The sequence below is a fragment of the Mauremys mutica genome, chromosome 2 (genome assembly GCF_020497125.1).
Source record: "Mauremys mutica isolate MM-2020 ecotype Southern chromosome 2, ASM2049712v1, whole genome shotgun sequence".
NCBI classification, from domain to species: domain Eukaryota; kingdom Metazoa; phylum Chordata; order Testudines; family Geoemydidae; genus Mauremys; species Mauremys mutica.
Genome location: NC_059073.1, coordinates 24,714,066 through 24,729,782, shown reverse-complemented (window position 1 = coordinate 24,729,782; position 15,717 = coordinate 24,714,066). Strand labels below are relative to the sequence as shown.

The 15,717-nt window shown below is 41.1% G+C and overlaps 1 protein-coding gene across 1 annotated transcript in view; it reads left to right on the top strand.

The window, feature by feature from the left end:
* The window catches only part of FAM91A1 (family with sequence similarity 91 member A1), a 50,271-nt gene extending 34,855 nt beyond the window's left edge, over window positions 1-15,416 (top strand). The window contains exons 20-24 of the mRNA XM_045004367.1: window positions 1,949-2,098; window positions 2,635-2,742; window positions 3,132-3,255; window positions 4,611-4,680; window positions 11,941-15,416. Coding sequence (XP_044860302.1) covers window positions 1,949-2,098; window positions 2,635-2,742; window positions 3,132-3,255; window positions 4,611-4,680; window positions 11,941-12,132 — 644 coding nt within the window. The 3' untranslated portion in view covers window positions 12,133-15,416. The remainder of the gene's footprint in view (window positions 1-1,948; window positions 2,099-2,634; window positions 2,743-3,131; window positions 3,256-4,610; window positions 4,681-11,940) is intronic.
* Window positions 15,417-15,717: the final 301 nt, after the last annotated feature.

Genomic DNA, 15,717 nt, shown 5'->3' with positions numbered 1-15,717 from the left:
TAGTGTCCACAGGGTGCTGCTGTAAATGTAGAGGAAGATAGTCTTATTGTGACCATTACCCCAACTTCCAGTTAATTTACTGGCCCTCTTTCTTTCCCTGCATAAACTTACTGGGACAACACCAGCTTTTATTGCCCATCATTGCTTGTACATGCACCTCCTTGCTGCTCTTTGTGTCGCATGCAAGTTTATTGAAAAAACTTTTAAATTTACCTTATTCTCCACAAGACTCATCACTGCTGTGATGCCTACAGAACACTGCCAAATGAAAACATCTAGGCGGTTAGTGAGCTCCTAATTGTGCATTCAGCTAAACTATCTTGACTATTACTCTGGGGCACGACTGTAATACAGAAAATAAAAAATTGAACACAGTGTTGTTGTTTTTTTTAAAAGCTCCAAGTTAATGATGTCCCCTTTAAATTTCCTAATCTTCACTTTCAAGGTTTGCACAAGCACAATTGCTTTTAGTGAAGCAGAAATTTACTGATTGTGAAATGCTTCTTAAACTTATTTTAGTCAATCATTTTGAAGATTAAAGGGGGTGGAGAGGAAGATGATGGTCATGTACAGTAGAACCTCAAAGATATGAACACCAGAATTACGGACTTTCCAGTCAACCGGATACCCTGTGGAACCAGAAGTAGTCAGACAGACCGCAAACACTTTACTGCCTCGGGGCTTTAGCTCTGGGGCTCAGGGCTTCAGTCTCACAACTCTGTACCCAGCTTCTGCCCCGTGGGGGGTGCCGGGGCTCGGGGCTTCAGCCCCACAGGGAAGTGCTGGTTTGAGCCCCAGCACGCCCCCACCCCTGGCAGAAGCCAGGAACAGAGCCGTGGGGCTGAAGCCCTGGCGTTGCTCCTGGGGCAGAAGCCCCAAACCCTGATGCCCCCTGTGAGGCTGAAACCAGGAGCGGAGCCGCAGGGTTGAAGCCACGAGCCCCCGCGGTCCGTCCAGGTCTAAAGCCCTGAGCCCTGGTGCTCCTGAGGGTCAGAAGCTTTGACACACACCCCTAAGGCTGCAACCCCAATCCCCCACCCCTCCCCGTGGCAGAAGTCCTTAACGTCTTGTTCAGCATTACGGACAACCTCCATTCCCAAGGTGTCTGTAACTCTGAGGTTCTACTGTACTTCCAAGCTGAGCTCTCTCTGTACAAAGTATGAGATTTAACACCTGTAACTGTAAATTGGTGCTGGACAAAATACAAACCAACATAAACCATCCATTAGTTTCCTGATCTGAGTCTAAATCCAGTTTATTTGTTTAGGTTTACAATGAGCTATTTCCTACATTCCTCCTGTTGGTCTTTGGCAAAGTGGCCCACATCCTTTCACCTTGATCCTCAGGTGAAAAGTTTTGAGCTGAAAGTCAGAAGGGTCTTTCTCACTCCGCCCCGCCCCCCATCCTGGCATCAACAGCTGGATGTCAAAACCCAGTAGTTCCTCTGTGACCAGATTCAAAACCTGGGAGCACGGCAGTATTATCTTGTGCTTCATAATGTACAGTACGTCACATAAACTCTGGGCCAAAGTACTGTGGAAGATCCAGATTGTATCTTAGTGGAAGAGATGGACATCAGTGAGGCCCAGCATTGAAATTGCTATACTCTGCCATCTAGCAGATGAAGGGATGTGTGTGGAAAATGGCTCCCACTAATTCTTGCATCCTCTCTTCCCTCCTTGCCACTGTATCTTAAGGTACTATGTTGTTTTTGGAATGGGGAAGAAGAAGCTATCCATTTACCTAGTTTCCCATACCATACCCACCATCATGATATCTGAACCTAGGAGCTACAGAAGGAAGGGAAATCTCCAAATGCCTAAATGAACCGCCATCAGAAGTCTACCCCTGACTTCCTGGATATTAACTATAGTGGTACTATGGTTGCTGTACTACCTTCTTGCAGTGATGCAAAGGCAAACTTGTGTACTTTTTTTTTCTGTGCTAGACTTCTCTCGTGTGAATATGGGCGTTCATAAAGCATTGAGAATATTAAGTGACAAAGTGGATTTGCAGCATTTTTGTGGATATGTTACCATGTTGAATCCTTCCAGTCAACACACAAACAGAAAGCTGAGTGATGCTTCTGATGGAAAAGGTTAGTCAGCAGTGAAGACTATTTGTCTGGTGGCCAATGTTTTTGAATTCATGTGCCCTCTTTTAAACAAAAAGCAAGGTGTATAAATTTATTGTGTAGAATATAGAAATAAGTACAAAACAAAATCTTCTCTTAAAACCATCAACTCTTTAATGTTTTATTTTGAAAACAAAATTGTGTATTTAAGTAGAAGTGATGGAGATCCCTAGTTTCCTTTAAAAGCTGCAAAGAGTCCTGTGGCACCTTATAGACTAACAGACGTATTGGAGCATGAGCTTTCGTGGGTGAATACCCACTTCGTCGGATGCATGTTTTCCTTTAATTATTTTAATGCCAAACCAGATCCAAGTAAAAACACAAGGCTCTTCTTTATTCCTTTATGCCATGCATCTGGATTACTGTCTTTAGGTAAATAGTTTGAGGTACTTTGGGTTCATTGTCAGTACATCACATATGAGTAAAATTTGTATATTCTATACATCAGGAGGTAACTAAGCTAATGTTCAACTAAGTATTATTAAATATCTTAAATTTAGGTGAGCTTGAATTGGCATCAGGATCTGATGTAAATGGGAGCACAGAATCATTTGAAATTGTTATTGAAGACACATCTGTGGATTCTGCAGCTAAGCAAAGCCCTGAAGGTAAGATCTTACAAATGATCTATATTATTAACTGGAAGATAAAATCTCCCTTAGATTTTTTTGTCCAGTCAGAAATCTAGTATTAAAGTATCTAAACACACAATACAAGCATTGCCTAATATCTCCTCTAGTGCTGTCTTTTAAGCAAATAGTACACATTAACAGTGTTGCATTATCTATACATCAATGTGTCAAATACATTTTTTTGTGTTAATGTGTTTTAATGCAGACCTCTTAAATAATCTTTTTTTTGGCTCAGAATTGTTTGTAATATTGTGTAAGTTTTAGAAAGAATGAGAGATAGGAACCTTTTGGTACAGTTTAGCTACTGACTTTCAATTTACTGTTCTCTTCAGTAAACTTTTCAGTCTCTTGTTTATATCTTGCAGTACCCACAACAGAACTGGAATGGGTTCCTCTGGAATTATGCTTTGGAATTCCACTCTTTAGCTCTGAATTAAACCAGAAAGTCTGCAGAAAAATTGCTACCCATGGACTATGTAGAAAAGAAAGGTGAGGTGTCTTTTGCCGCAGCCATTGTGTGCAGAACTTATCTGTGCTTTGGAAATGCAATAAATTAAAGTTGAAACGGTAGTACTATATCATGTTATTACATTGTAGGAGTCACTTTTAGGCTCCAAGATACTTGCTATAATATACATTCCCATAGCTCATTGATCATAGCTCAAGTCCTACGAATATTTGGCTGCTATTGTCAGCGTGGGCATCATACAATAATGTATGGTGTGTGAGCGGAGATTAGAATAATTAAAATCTTGCCTTGCAATTTATCTTTATTGTAGATTACATTTCACATTGCAATTGATTAATATAGCGGAATGTTTTTTGAAAGGAATTTTATTTTAGTTTGGAGACTATAAGAAATTGGATTTCTGATGGTAATTTGTCTAATCTCTTGCTCAATGAGGTCTCTGACAAACAATTTTAGTTGCAACTGTTTCACTGAAATGCAGCACCTTTGATTAGATTATATGTCTTAAATTAATGGTGGCTTCTCTATGTGTGAATAAATACAGGCCTTTGTAGAGGGACAGGGCAGAGGGAAGTAGGCCTAAAGAGCCTTTACACAAGCTTTCCTCTCATCATCAAAATAGTAGCAAAACTCAAATTCTATAAGAGATAATAATGTAGTAGCTTTACTGCATTTGATTTTGGGAAGGCAATTCTTATGCACTTATGGTCGTAAGTGATGGCCACTGATCTTTATTCCTCATTTTGAAGGTGGCTTTTCATTATAGTTCATGTATTCTTTGGCAAAATCTGTCTGATTTAGGGGCACAGTTTTAGAGGCTGTGTTACAGCCATTTGAAAAGGTGGCCCTAATTAGGCCTCTGCAGTGAGGCTCTTACAGGTAAATAGGTTGCTTGTCACCTTTATTAGAGCCTTTGCTGTGTTGCCTTTTAAGAAGTAACTTACACTAAGAACCACTGTATATCATTCCTTTCTAAAATGGTCTAGCATAAGAAGCAAGAATGAAGTTTAATATATTATTCATGCTTTGTGTACGTTATAAATACTGAGTAAAACTTTCAACCACACCTTTGTGTCATAGTAACAAACATAAATAACTTCAGGAAATTGGATATTCACTTGTTGAATGGAACAAAACCCAGGCAGTTAAAAGCAGGGAGTAGGGGGTTGGAGTTTAGTTAGCAATTTACCTCTTATACAATGATAGTATTACATTATTCTGTTTTATTTTAACAAGTGTGTTAAGAACCTCTAGAGCTGCTCTTAAGATCATGAGCCTGGTATTCTAGTCCACTACAGTAACAATATGTATTGACACGTGCACTTTTTTAGACACGTGCTATGTTTTACAGCTTTTTCTTTTTTCATTTTGACAGCCTTCGAAAACTCTTGCATTCCAGTAGAAAGCTGTCCCTACAGGTTCTTAACTTTGTTTATTCATTCCAGGTAAGGAAAAAAAATCAAAATGTTGGAACTTCTGCATGGTCTGTCTTGGTTTTGGCTTTTTTGTTAAATGTGGTGTAGAAGTTTGTGGCTTATTCACTTTTTAAAGGTAGCGCTATTAAGGACATTGTCATATTAAAAATCTCATTATTTTCTGAAATTTTATTGAAATAAGAGGGGAAAAATACCATTGTTTGGTTTTTTCCTTGGTATGTTGTCACCGCTCCATGTATAATCAATGTCCCCTGTTTGTAAGGGATTTCAAAACAAAAGAGAGAGAGAGAGAGAGTTGAAACATGGTTATAACATCCTAAATATTATTAAGGGACTCTAGGCAAGTGTAGCCTCAGGTACTACATAGTAATCTTCTAAACATCAAGTTGACCATATCCCTTTTAAGAGAAATATTTTTATTTAAAACTGTCATTGTTTAGTAATGAAATCTCTTGTCCTAAATTTAGCCAAGTCTGAGTGACAGATGAAAAATGCTGTTAAATTCTAGTTTTATTAGTTGAAGAAGTCTGGTGTGTTTCTTCATGTAAACAATGAAGTGATGAGTTAATGTTAAAGAGAAAATGGGTAAAACTCTTTGCTATGTTTTTGGAAGGCTTTTTGTTTAAGAACATTGATGTAGCATGTTTACCTGGGAATTTCCTCTACAGTGCCGTAGCATTTCTACAGTTGCCATGTAAGCATTCAACCTGTTGAAATTCTATGATATATATGAGGATACACATGTGCATAGTATTTGACAAGTCTTTCTTATGTCTGTTGATACTTGTAAGGCGGTTGCAGCTGTCCCTCCATCCATCTGAGAGAGAGGCCATACCCCCTCGCTCCAAGCCTGCTGGAAGGGCACTGTTTGGGGGGGAATTAGCATTGGGGTCTCCACCACTTTGTGGGGTAATACAGTAGTGAGTCTAGGGGCCGTGGTTCTCTGACTGGACAGGGCACCAAACAATTAGAGGGCTCTAGCCTACAATCAGGGTAGAGAAGCAATGTCTATAAGCCCTGGCCCTCAGGCAGTGCAGGGCAGCAAGGAGGCTCTGGCTGGTATTCAGGACATAGCAGTAACAAGTCTATTAGCTCAGACCCTCAAACAGCAAGTTTAGGAGCCCACGCCCTCAGACAGGGCAGGGCAGCGAAGTCAGGAGGCTCTGGTCTGTAGTCAGGACAGAGCAATAATGAGTCTATACGCCAGGCCCTCAAACAGAGCAGGGTAGCAAAGTCCAGAGGCTCTGGCCTGTATTCAGGACAGAGCAGTAACGAGTCTTAGTCCAGGCCCTCAAACAGGGTGAGGCAGCAAAGTCTGGGAGCCCAGGCCCTCAGGCAGGACAGGGCAGCAAGGTCAGGAGGCTCTGGTTTGTATTCATGACAGAGCAATAAGCGCAAACAGGACGGGGCAGCAAACAGTCGGGGGTCCTGGCTCTGGCGGACCGCCAGTGAATGCAGGCCTTTTGGCCTATGATGGGGAGGCTGCCACCCCAGGGTTATGGTGGCAGGGGTAGGGAGATGCGGGCCCACCCGACTCCACCGTGTCCCAGCCCAAGGCCCTAACAGTGATGGAGTGGTCTGCTGTTAGGTCAGTGGGGAAATCTGGCTGCAACACGCTGGCCAGCTGTCAGTCAGCAACACAACTGAACTATATTTGGCTCCCCTGTGCTACTTCCTAGACTTCTGGGACCTGGGGGTCATCGTCCGTCTCGCTGGGATAAACAGTTAACGGCAGCTCCCAGCAATTCCTTGGTGTCTCCGGTGACCCGCAGCTCTGGCAGTCCATCCAGATCTCGGGTGCTACAGCAGTTGCTGTCAGGTCTGAACTCCAGCAGCGGAGGAGAGATGTCCTTCTTCTCTGGCAGCTCCTCTCCAACTGAGCTGGAGGGCCTGCCTTTTATACTTCCGGTTCCTGTCCCGCCCCTCTACTTCCAGCCTGGTGGGTGTGGGTGTCCCGGCTCAGCTCACCAGGGGGCAGTCGCAGCCGTTCCTCCATCCATTTGGGAGGGAGGCCTTGCCCCCTCACTTCAGTACCACTTGTTCCACACAGGCCCATCTGTCTTAACAAGATTAGGTCTTTTGGAGGATAACATAACCAGATTTTGTATGTGTGCCCAGGCCATTAAAGCTGATCATGCCACTTATAAAAAGGAAACCACCTCCCTTAATATTGTGAATACAGTATGTGTGTCTGTCTCAGACAATTACAAATTATATGTTGGGGGATTGCTGTTCTAAAATTATTTTTGTCCTGATTTGCTCTGACACTGGGCCTCTGAGACACCTTTTAATGATGGCTTTGCCCTTTCCTATAATTTCTGAGACCAATAACTATTTTATACACACCATAAGTGTGGTACAATGTCTCCCTGTTTTGGCAATAGCTGTTGCTAAGAAGCGTTCTGGGTTGTCATAGTCCAGATGCTATTTTGTCCTCTCTTTCTAATAATAACTTGGACAAGGTGTGAAACTACGAAGGAAACCACTACACTCACTTTTTGAAGTGGCCCTGCATATTCCCACTTATGGGTAATGTGTTGAGTTGTGCAGCCTAATGGTAGAATCTTCTCCAAACAGTGCCTGTTAAAGCACATCTGTGCCTCCTCCTACCCCTCCCCTCAGCATCTTTGAACATTCAGAGGGTGGGGCGAAATAAGGGGGCGGTGGGCACACTACTGCCCGAGTTCCTTCCAGCTACTTATGCCAGATAGAAATGAACTGCTCCAGCCCTTTGGATCAGGTTTTTTCCCTCCTATTCTGGTGCCTTAGATAATTGTTGGTGGTAGCTTATACAGTTAGTGTTTGTAGTTTGTAAAAAGCACTGTCTATACAGCTATTTTTAGAGTGCTAGCACAAGCCCTGCTAGCTCAAGTCTATCAACGTGGGCGGGGACACTTGCTGCTGCAGGCTGTGTAAACATGCCCTAAGTCAGGGATTCTGAATCTTTTTCTTTCTGAGCGCCTCTCCCCCCGCCCCCCATGTGCTATAAAAACCTCACGGTAGGGGTGCTGGAACAGGGGGGGCCATGACTCCCCCACTTTTTACTGGCTGTAAGGGCGAGGGATGCGGGAGGGGATGAAGAGGAGCCAACGGGGGGTGAGGTCTTGGGCAGGGAAGAGGAACCACGAGAGCGGGGCTTTGGGGGAAGAGGTAGTGCGGAGGCTCGGGGAGAAGAGGTTGGGTGGGAAGGGGCGGGGCCACGGTTTTGGTGCTGTGGCTCCCCCCATTTTCAGGGCGCTTCCACTGCTCCTGCTCCACAGCCCACCTATGCCATGACAACTGCTTCTTTGCATATAAAAGCCAGAGCTGGCATTAGGGGGTAGCAAGCAGGGCAGTTGCCTGGGGTCCCATGTCACAGCGGCCCCCGCGAAGCTATGATGCTTAAACTTCGGCTTCAGCCTCAGGTAGCAGAGCTCAGGACCCTGGGCATCAGCCCCATGCAGTCGGGCTTTGGCTTTCTGCCTTGGGCCCAGCAGGTCTAATGCTGGCCCTGGTTGATGGACCCAGGTCACCTCCTCAGGGGGCCACAGACCCCTGGCTGAGAACCACTGCCCTAAGTGTCTCGTAGAAAGCCATTCTCCTTCTGGGTCTTCTGTTTGCCAGACTCTTGCAGTCAGGACATGTAAGGAGAGGCATCATAGACTGCAGGTGTTCCTGTTTAAGGAGCCACTTGCTGCTAAACCATCAGGCTCTGGGAGATCGTCTAATCTAAAGGCTAATAGATCTGTTTAATCTCCAACTGCCTCATCTAGTAAGGCATAAGGTGCCTAAAGGATCCAAGTCTTTTGGTTCTGGCTCCTGTTACCATCTCATCAGATCCTCCTGTTAAAGCTGCTAGAGTGTTGAAGGCCCTGTCTGTTCAATTGACAGCTGAGGACCCTATGATTAAGCTGTCTGTTCCGACTGTCGCAGTTCCAAATTAAAAAGGGAAGGAGAAGTCAGTCACTGTCAGCAGTGCCAAATGTTGTGGATCAGATTTATTGGTTCCATCTCATTTGGATATGTCTTCTGCAGTTCAATCTCTGAGACCTAAGTCTGTTCTGCATTTGCCTTCACATTTCAGGATTACAGAGTTGAGCCCCCTCTCCAGATCTGATGATCCCTAAGCCTGTTAGACCAGCACCATTGCCTGAATTAATTCTGGTGCCAATGTCTGATCGGAAGAAGACTATTATTGTGCTGGCATGTTCTCATTATGACATCTGACTGTTCACTGGATCTGAGTGAGAGAATGCTCAGAGAGAGGAGGAGGAAGCCTTCATTGGTTCCGAGACCTAAATCCCTTTCACCTGAAAAAGGTGTAAAATGGAAGATATTGTGAGTGTTTTCACAGAGCCATCTTTGCCTCTCCCTCCTAAGACTCCTTGAGGATTGCCAAAGAGATTCTTCTCAGCTTTTAGGCATCCTCCAGTGCCATTGCTATCTCTGGTGAGATCAGTAGTGGAATAGAGGTTGAATCCATGGTTAGAAGAGAATAGAGAGAGAGTTAAAAGATCTGAATTGTCCATATTCATGCCACCTAAGTATGGATTTCCTCAACCTCTTGGACAGTTTCTGCTGCCTCATCCTATGTATATGTTCCCAGGTCCCAATTATTGGAGACGCTGACAGGACTTATTGGGCTGTGCTGCAAGAGTTCTTGAGTCATCCTCTGTATGGATGAAGTAGTGATATTCCAACTAGTAGTGATATTCAGGTGAAAGGATCTGTCTTCTGGGGAATCGTTGGATCTGATTCCACCGGATCTATCTGCAGCTCACATGGTGGTGCCTGATGCTTTCTGAGTAAGAGAATGAGGAGTTACTTCCTCTTTTCGAGCTTGATTAGGTGGGTAAAGAATTTGAACTGATTTTTTCAGCTGATGAGCATGTGGGTGTTTCTGTGTCTTCTCCTTCTGAGGATGCTTTACTATTCTATGAATTAATACATCATATGGAATCTACCTTGAATTTGCCTTCAGTTGCTGTGGAAGTGGTGTCACATCCCATATTTGATGTTCTTGATGGTCCTTCAAGGAATAGAATGTTTTACCTATGTTGGAAGGTTTCTTGCAACCTGCTGAAGGAGTTTGGGCTACCCCTGCTTCTTGTCAGCTTATCTTTAAGAAAACTGACAAATTCTCTGAAATAATGCATGAGGCATGTTCATATTTTCATACTCACCTGTGTCAAATTCCCTGCTGGTTGCAGCAGCCAGTAATAGATTCAGGTCTGGTTAAGCCTCTTCGACTGCAGATAATAGAGCGGGGGAAAAGGTGAGGTTTTTGTTTTGATTTTTTTGTTTTAGTGATCAGGGTGACTAATTACCTGGCAGTCATGCCTGTTACCAATTTCATCTGGGGAGAAAATTACTTGTTGCAAGAGTTACCAGATGATCAGAGGAGATCATCTCAGGGAGAGCAGAGGTTTCAAAAGCCAGCTCCTAAATGACCAGAGGACTTAGTGAATAGGAGCAGCAAACGGGCGTTTAGAGAGGGAGTATAAGAGGCATCTACATGTAACAAACCTACTATAAATTTAGGCCAATTCTCCCCTCTCTCTGCTCCCTCCCCCCCCAAAAAACAACCAAAAACAAAAACCCTGCAAGAGTAAATATAATGCAGGCAGAAATTCAGCAGCAGAGTGGAGGCTGTCCAGTTTATTGCACTGAATACAGCATGTACAGATATCTGCCTGTGGGCAAGTGCATTAAATTAGCCTCAGTTCAGACACAGATGGCAGCAGTGCAAGTGGTCTTTGAGGTCCTTTGGGAACTTGTAGCACACATGAGAAGATTGATACTGGTGAACTGACTTAATGTGCGGATGAACAAAGGAGAGTTTGATTTTCAGAGCACTGAAATTCCTTTTGTGAAGAAAGCCTATTTGGATTAGATACATGTTTATTAGACTGCAAAGGTATTGAACTCCTACACAAGCCCTGCTTTAAACTCATTAAAAAAGGAAGAGAAGAAGCTTTTTGCTTAATTCAAATGTCCTGTTATATAATTCCAACATACATAGCATTGCAGAAGATAAAATTCGAAAACCAAACATGAAGGATCTTAACATTCAAAATTTTGTATCCAAATGCAAGGAGCACTGGAAACTAGCAAGAACTAGAAGGGGGTACTAAATGATGGAGATTATCTAGTGGTGTAATCAGAAATCGGTGAAATGATCCACATATCTGGCATGTAAAGTACAAGTGATTTTGTATTTATAAAATACATTGCACGTGAAATCATATAAAGGTATAATACATAAGGAGAGAGGTGTGGGGGTGTGCTAGAGAGTTTGGTAATGAAATACTTTTGGGTAAGGATTCCAGGATTGAAAAAGTGGAAGTGAACACACACGCACACGCGCGCACCCCCTCCCCCCAATCCACCTTTTCATGCTAACCAGAGTAAGAGAAATAAATATATCTACACATGCATTGTTATTTAAGTGTCAGCAGTGTGTTTCTTGTACAAGATATCAAGGATGACGTGGTTCCTGCTCTGATGAGTGTATAGTCTTAAATAGCCAATACAAATCAGGTAAAAAGGCACAAAACTGACAGAGGAGGGTTCTGTCTTAGAATGACATGTGATTGATGAGACACGGTGATTTTAATGAAATGGAGCAGCTTTACTAATGGGTTTTGTGGAAATGGTTTAGAGGTGTTTGAGAGAGGGTGATCATCTTTCTTTTGAGGGTGTTCCCAGTGTAGATGGCAGTCTGGAAAAAAAAGAAAGCCTAAGGATAAGAGTAGGAGACTAATATAAAGAGTTTGCCTTGCAGAGGAACAACATACAGAAATCCCAAGAAGTACAGTTTCTTGGACTTTCTTATGTTTCCTTGCAGGTCAGATGGCTCACAAGGGCCTGAAGGTAAGTTTCATGCAAGTTGGGAAGGGAGCACAATTTTGTAAAGATTATTAGACTCTGACACTAGGGCAAACACCAGCTTCAGCTGTGTTTTCAGTGGCTAGTTACTTACTAGTAAATGAAATTCTGACTGAGGTTTTTTTAATTCTACTTTGGATTTTTCCAGAAGCCTTTTTGGACCCAAGGGAGTTTGTATGTAGACATAGCAGAAGAGTCAAGTAACTCCTGACACATTCAGTGGCGCATGCACTTATCTATATAAAAATTCAAAACTTCAGTGGCTGAAAGTAGCATTCATAGACCCTCCAGAATGCAGATGTGTGGCTTAAAAGAGTCAATCGAACTCTAGTTAGTACTAAACCACCCTTGCTGGTCCTTTGTTCCTATTTAAAAACATTGCATTTTTCCCTTTGTCTTTAGGAAGGTATTTCAACACTGGATCTGCTCTCTGACACCAGTTCAAGTTTGTTTTCACAACCTACTTCTGCAGACATGGGTGTTCCACTTCCTGCCAAGAATCTAATGTTCAAAGAAGGCATGTTATCCGAATGGAATGGACAATCCCCATCCCCAGTTCTTATTGCAAACGTACTTAAAGAACAAATCAAATAGTTTGGTTTCACCGTGCATTGCTCACTTAATGCCTTTTTTCTTTGTCTATTACAGTTAATTTATACAGCCGACCAATAAGAAGTGTTTTGCTGCTGCAGCATAACCCATATTAAAGTAGTGTTTTTAAGTGTGTTGTGTTGCAGTACTGGGGAAACACACTGTACACAACTTGTTGCATTTCCTGCTGCAACAGAAAGCTCTTCAGCTATCCGCACTATATTTGTATCTTGAGATAATCGCTATTTCTTTTATAATTCTAAACACACCCTTTTTAGGCTTTCTGATTATTGTTAAATTTCTATTCTGTCACCACAAAATTGCAATAGTCATTTTATATATTCGTTGCTCAGACATAAATCCTGTTTTAGTTTTGTATTTTATTACTGAATTCTGTTTATAGGTAAGAGATTTGGCTCTGGGAAGGCTCAGTAGTGTTCAATGGTGGTATTATGGGGCATTGTTGCCGATGTCTGTATATTATGTAGATCAGCCTGATGAAGGTTTGGTTTGGTAAATCAACATAACAATAATGAATTGATACTTTCTATGAGGTCTTAAGTTTTGAAGACATAAAATCCTGCTGATGCCTCTAGGAAATCTTGGGAAAAGATTGGGTCAATTTCATCCTTGGTGTAACTTCATGAAGAGCAATGGAATTGCACCAGGGATTAATTTGGTTTCCTCTGTTCCTAGAAAGCTGTTTATTTAAGAGTGTATTTCTCCTGTCCACTGTTTTATTGGAGCACTTACATGAAACTAGGATCTTTACACCTTAAGCATGTTTGCTTCTCTCATATGCAGTGTTGTTGGGGTCATGTTGGACCCAGGATGTTAGAGAGATAAGGTGGGTGAGGTAATATCTTTTATTGGAGCAACTTCTGTTGGTGAGAGACACAAGTGTTTGAGCGTACACACAATAGACCTGAAGAAGAGCACTGTGTAAGCTTGAAAGCTTGTGTGTCTCATGAACAAAAGTTGCTCCAATAAGATATTACCTCACCCACCTTGTCTTTGCTTCTGGCACTTATTCCTCACCGGAAGCTGTTCATTTATATTTGTAACATCGCTGTAGAAAAGAGTGTCACAAACCAAAAATTTGAATGGCAGAATAAACAGTTGGAGAAGACTTAACACTAAAAGAACAAAGCTTTTGTTTTTTTGTGGGTGTCCTCAATAAAGAAAAATGAAGAAAAAAGTGCAAAAAATCTTTAGGCAGATATATTTCTTTAAATAATTCTTTTAAGTTTTCCTTAAGCCATCAACTACTCATGACAAATATCAACATTAATCATTTCTAAGTTTAGAAGGCTTCCTCCCTAGAGGTGGGAGGAATTTGTGCAGTGTTATTTCATTTTAGTTTATACTAACTCTGCAAGATGGTTTCCTGCCAGTTTAAATACGTCGTATCCAGTTAAGCACACTAGGAAAACAAGTATGTAAACTATTTTGAAGATTAGTGTCTAAAAATTTCTGACGACTTTTTGTTTACTGGAATTCATTATATACTATCTTTAAAATGAAATTGAACCACATTGTCAGCACCTGCCTGCAGTGTAAGCAATTATTGGACCAAGAACCTGTGTAACATTCAGTGCTGGAAATTGTACATGATAAATGTAGTAATGGTCAGTTTTTGTATTTGTTTGATAAGAGGATAAGAAGAAAATATTTGGTGTGATATATATTTTAAAAGGAGAAAAAAAAAAGCACCCTAATGTGATAGAACAGTGATTTGAATTGGAATGGAATCTTTGGTTATTTCCTTATTTCTCACTTGGTTAACATTCCTATTAAGTGTGAATGTGTCGCTTTCTCTCCGGCTGAAAACTGGAAGTTGTAAGTACTTCAGCATGTTCAGTGCAATGCTCTTCTCACATTTGTCTCTTCCCCCTTTAATAGCAGTTGAACTTGCTTATTCTGCACATATTACAGGGCTTGACTTCATGTGTTGATTAGTGTGTACACTACAGTAAAAAAGGTTGACTTTTTTATTGGAAGTGTACAAATTGTTCATATTTTTAAATTGATACTGGTTGTCTTATTATCTTCAAAGGAAATTAAAAAGAAAAAATAGGTATGTTACATGTTCTTTATGGATATTAGTAAGGGGGGAAATAGCATAGAAAGCAGACCAAAGTCTGATCTGTCCGAGAATTAATATCCTACATGAAGAGATGTTATTCCACAGGCTAACACAGTGGAGGGACCTATACTGAAGGTGATGCTTTACTTTTTCAGTATTGTAGGCATTATTTAAAATACTGTAGTGAGCTTTCATAGGTTAGCTAGCAACATACTTTATATTGGCTGTCACCTGTACATTGTGTATATACAGATATGTACAATTATGGTAGCTCATGTAAAAGTCTGTCATCTGCAACCTCAAAATTAGTGGAATTTTCTTTTAAGATTTGTTTTTAATTGTCCACTATTATTAGCTTGGATGCCTAAAGTTAGGCTTTTAAATAAAAGTAGCCTGATTTGCAGAATTGCTAAATAACCTACAAATCTGAATGTTAACAATCAGAGCTGCAGGTACTTGGCAGCATTTCAGAATCAAGCTGCTCTTATTTAGGTGCTTTAAGATGGATTTAGGAACCTAACTATAAACACACAGGCTTGGAAATTTTACTGAATTGGTGACTACCAAAGAAAGACCTTAAAAGATCATAAACTCAACTGCAACTGTAATACTGGGTATGATCCAGAGGTTTTATTCAAAGTGCAACATTTTGTTTTCAATGCAGTGTGTAAACAACAGCAAGACCTCCATTCAAACCAAAATAATCTTTTTTATATTGTTATTAAGAATAAAGACAATATAATTTTTTTCTTCAAATGATTTATTAATTGTGGAAAATCAAGTTCATAATATTTTAAATTTATTTTAGGCATCTACCTTCCAAGAAGTCTATTAAGTTAAAGAAAAAAGTGGTTTGTTTTGTGCTTTGGCAATAGTTCGGTCAACCTAAGCAGTATTTTAGCTGGATTTATCTTGAGATATAGGAGCCAGCTAACAAGTTTTCATTGTGGTTTCTATCCCGTAGCAGTTCAAAAATTCTCTCTGGCATTGTTCTCAAACCTTTTTTTCCTTTCTTGTTCAGTGTTTCTAACACAGTTTGTACTCTGAAGGTTTTCAGGTACAACTGTAACTCAATTCAGTTAATTTTTTTCTGGTGTGACATTGTTAATAGTATACATTGAAATGTACAGAATCTTGTGTTCAGTTAAATTATTGGCACATGTAACAAATGTTTACAAATAAAATGTGTGGAAGATCAAAACACGGCAAAATGTTTTTCCCTTTCAGGTGTGTTTCTTCTGGACATGGCAGTAAAATGTGGCACTTACAGACTGAAGCACCGTTAACCAATTATGGTAATCTCCATAATATATTATCAGAGTGTCTTCAGCCCTTGAAGTAGCAAAATCTTCAGACATTTAGATTTATCAGAAGACAAGTTCTGTCATTGCAATATCTTTCCTCCTAAACCCTCTTCTCCATTGGTTTTCAGAGAGGTGATCATGGAGCATAGAAATTGCACCCTGTAGCTCCCCATCTAGCCATGATTCTTCCACCAAAAG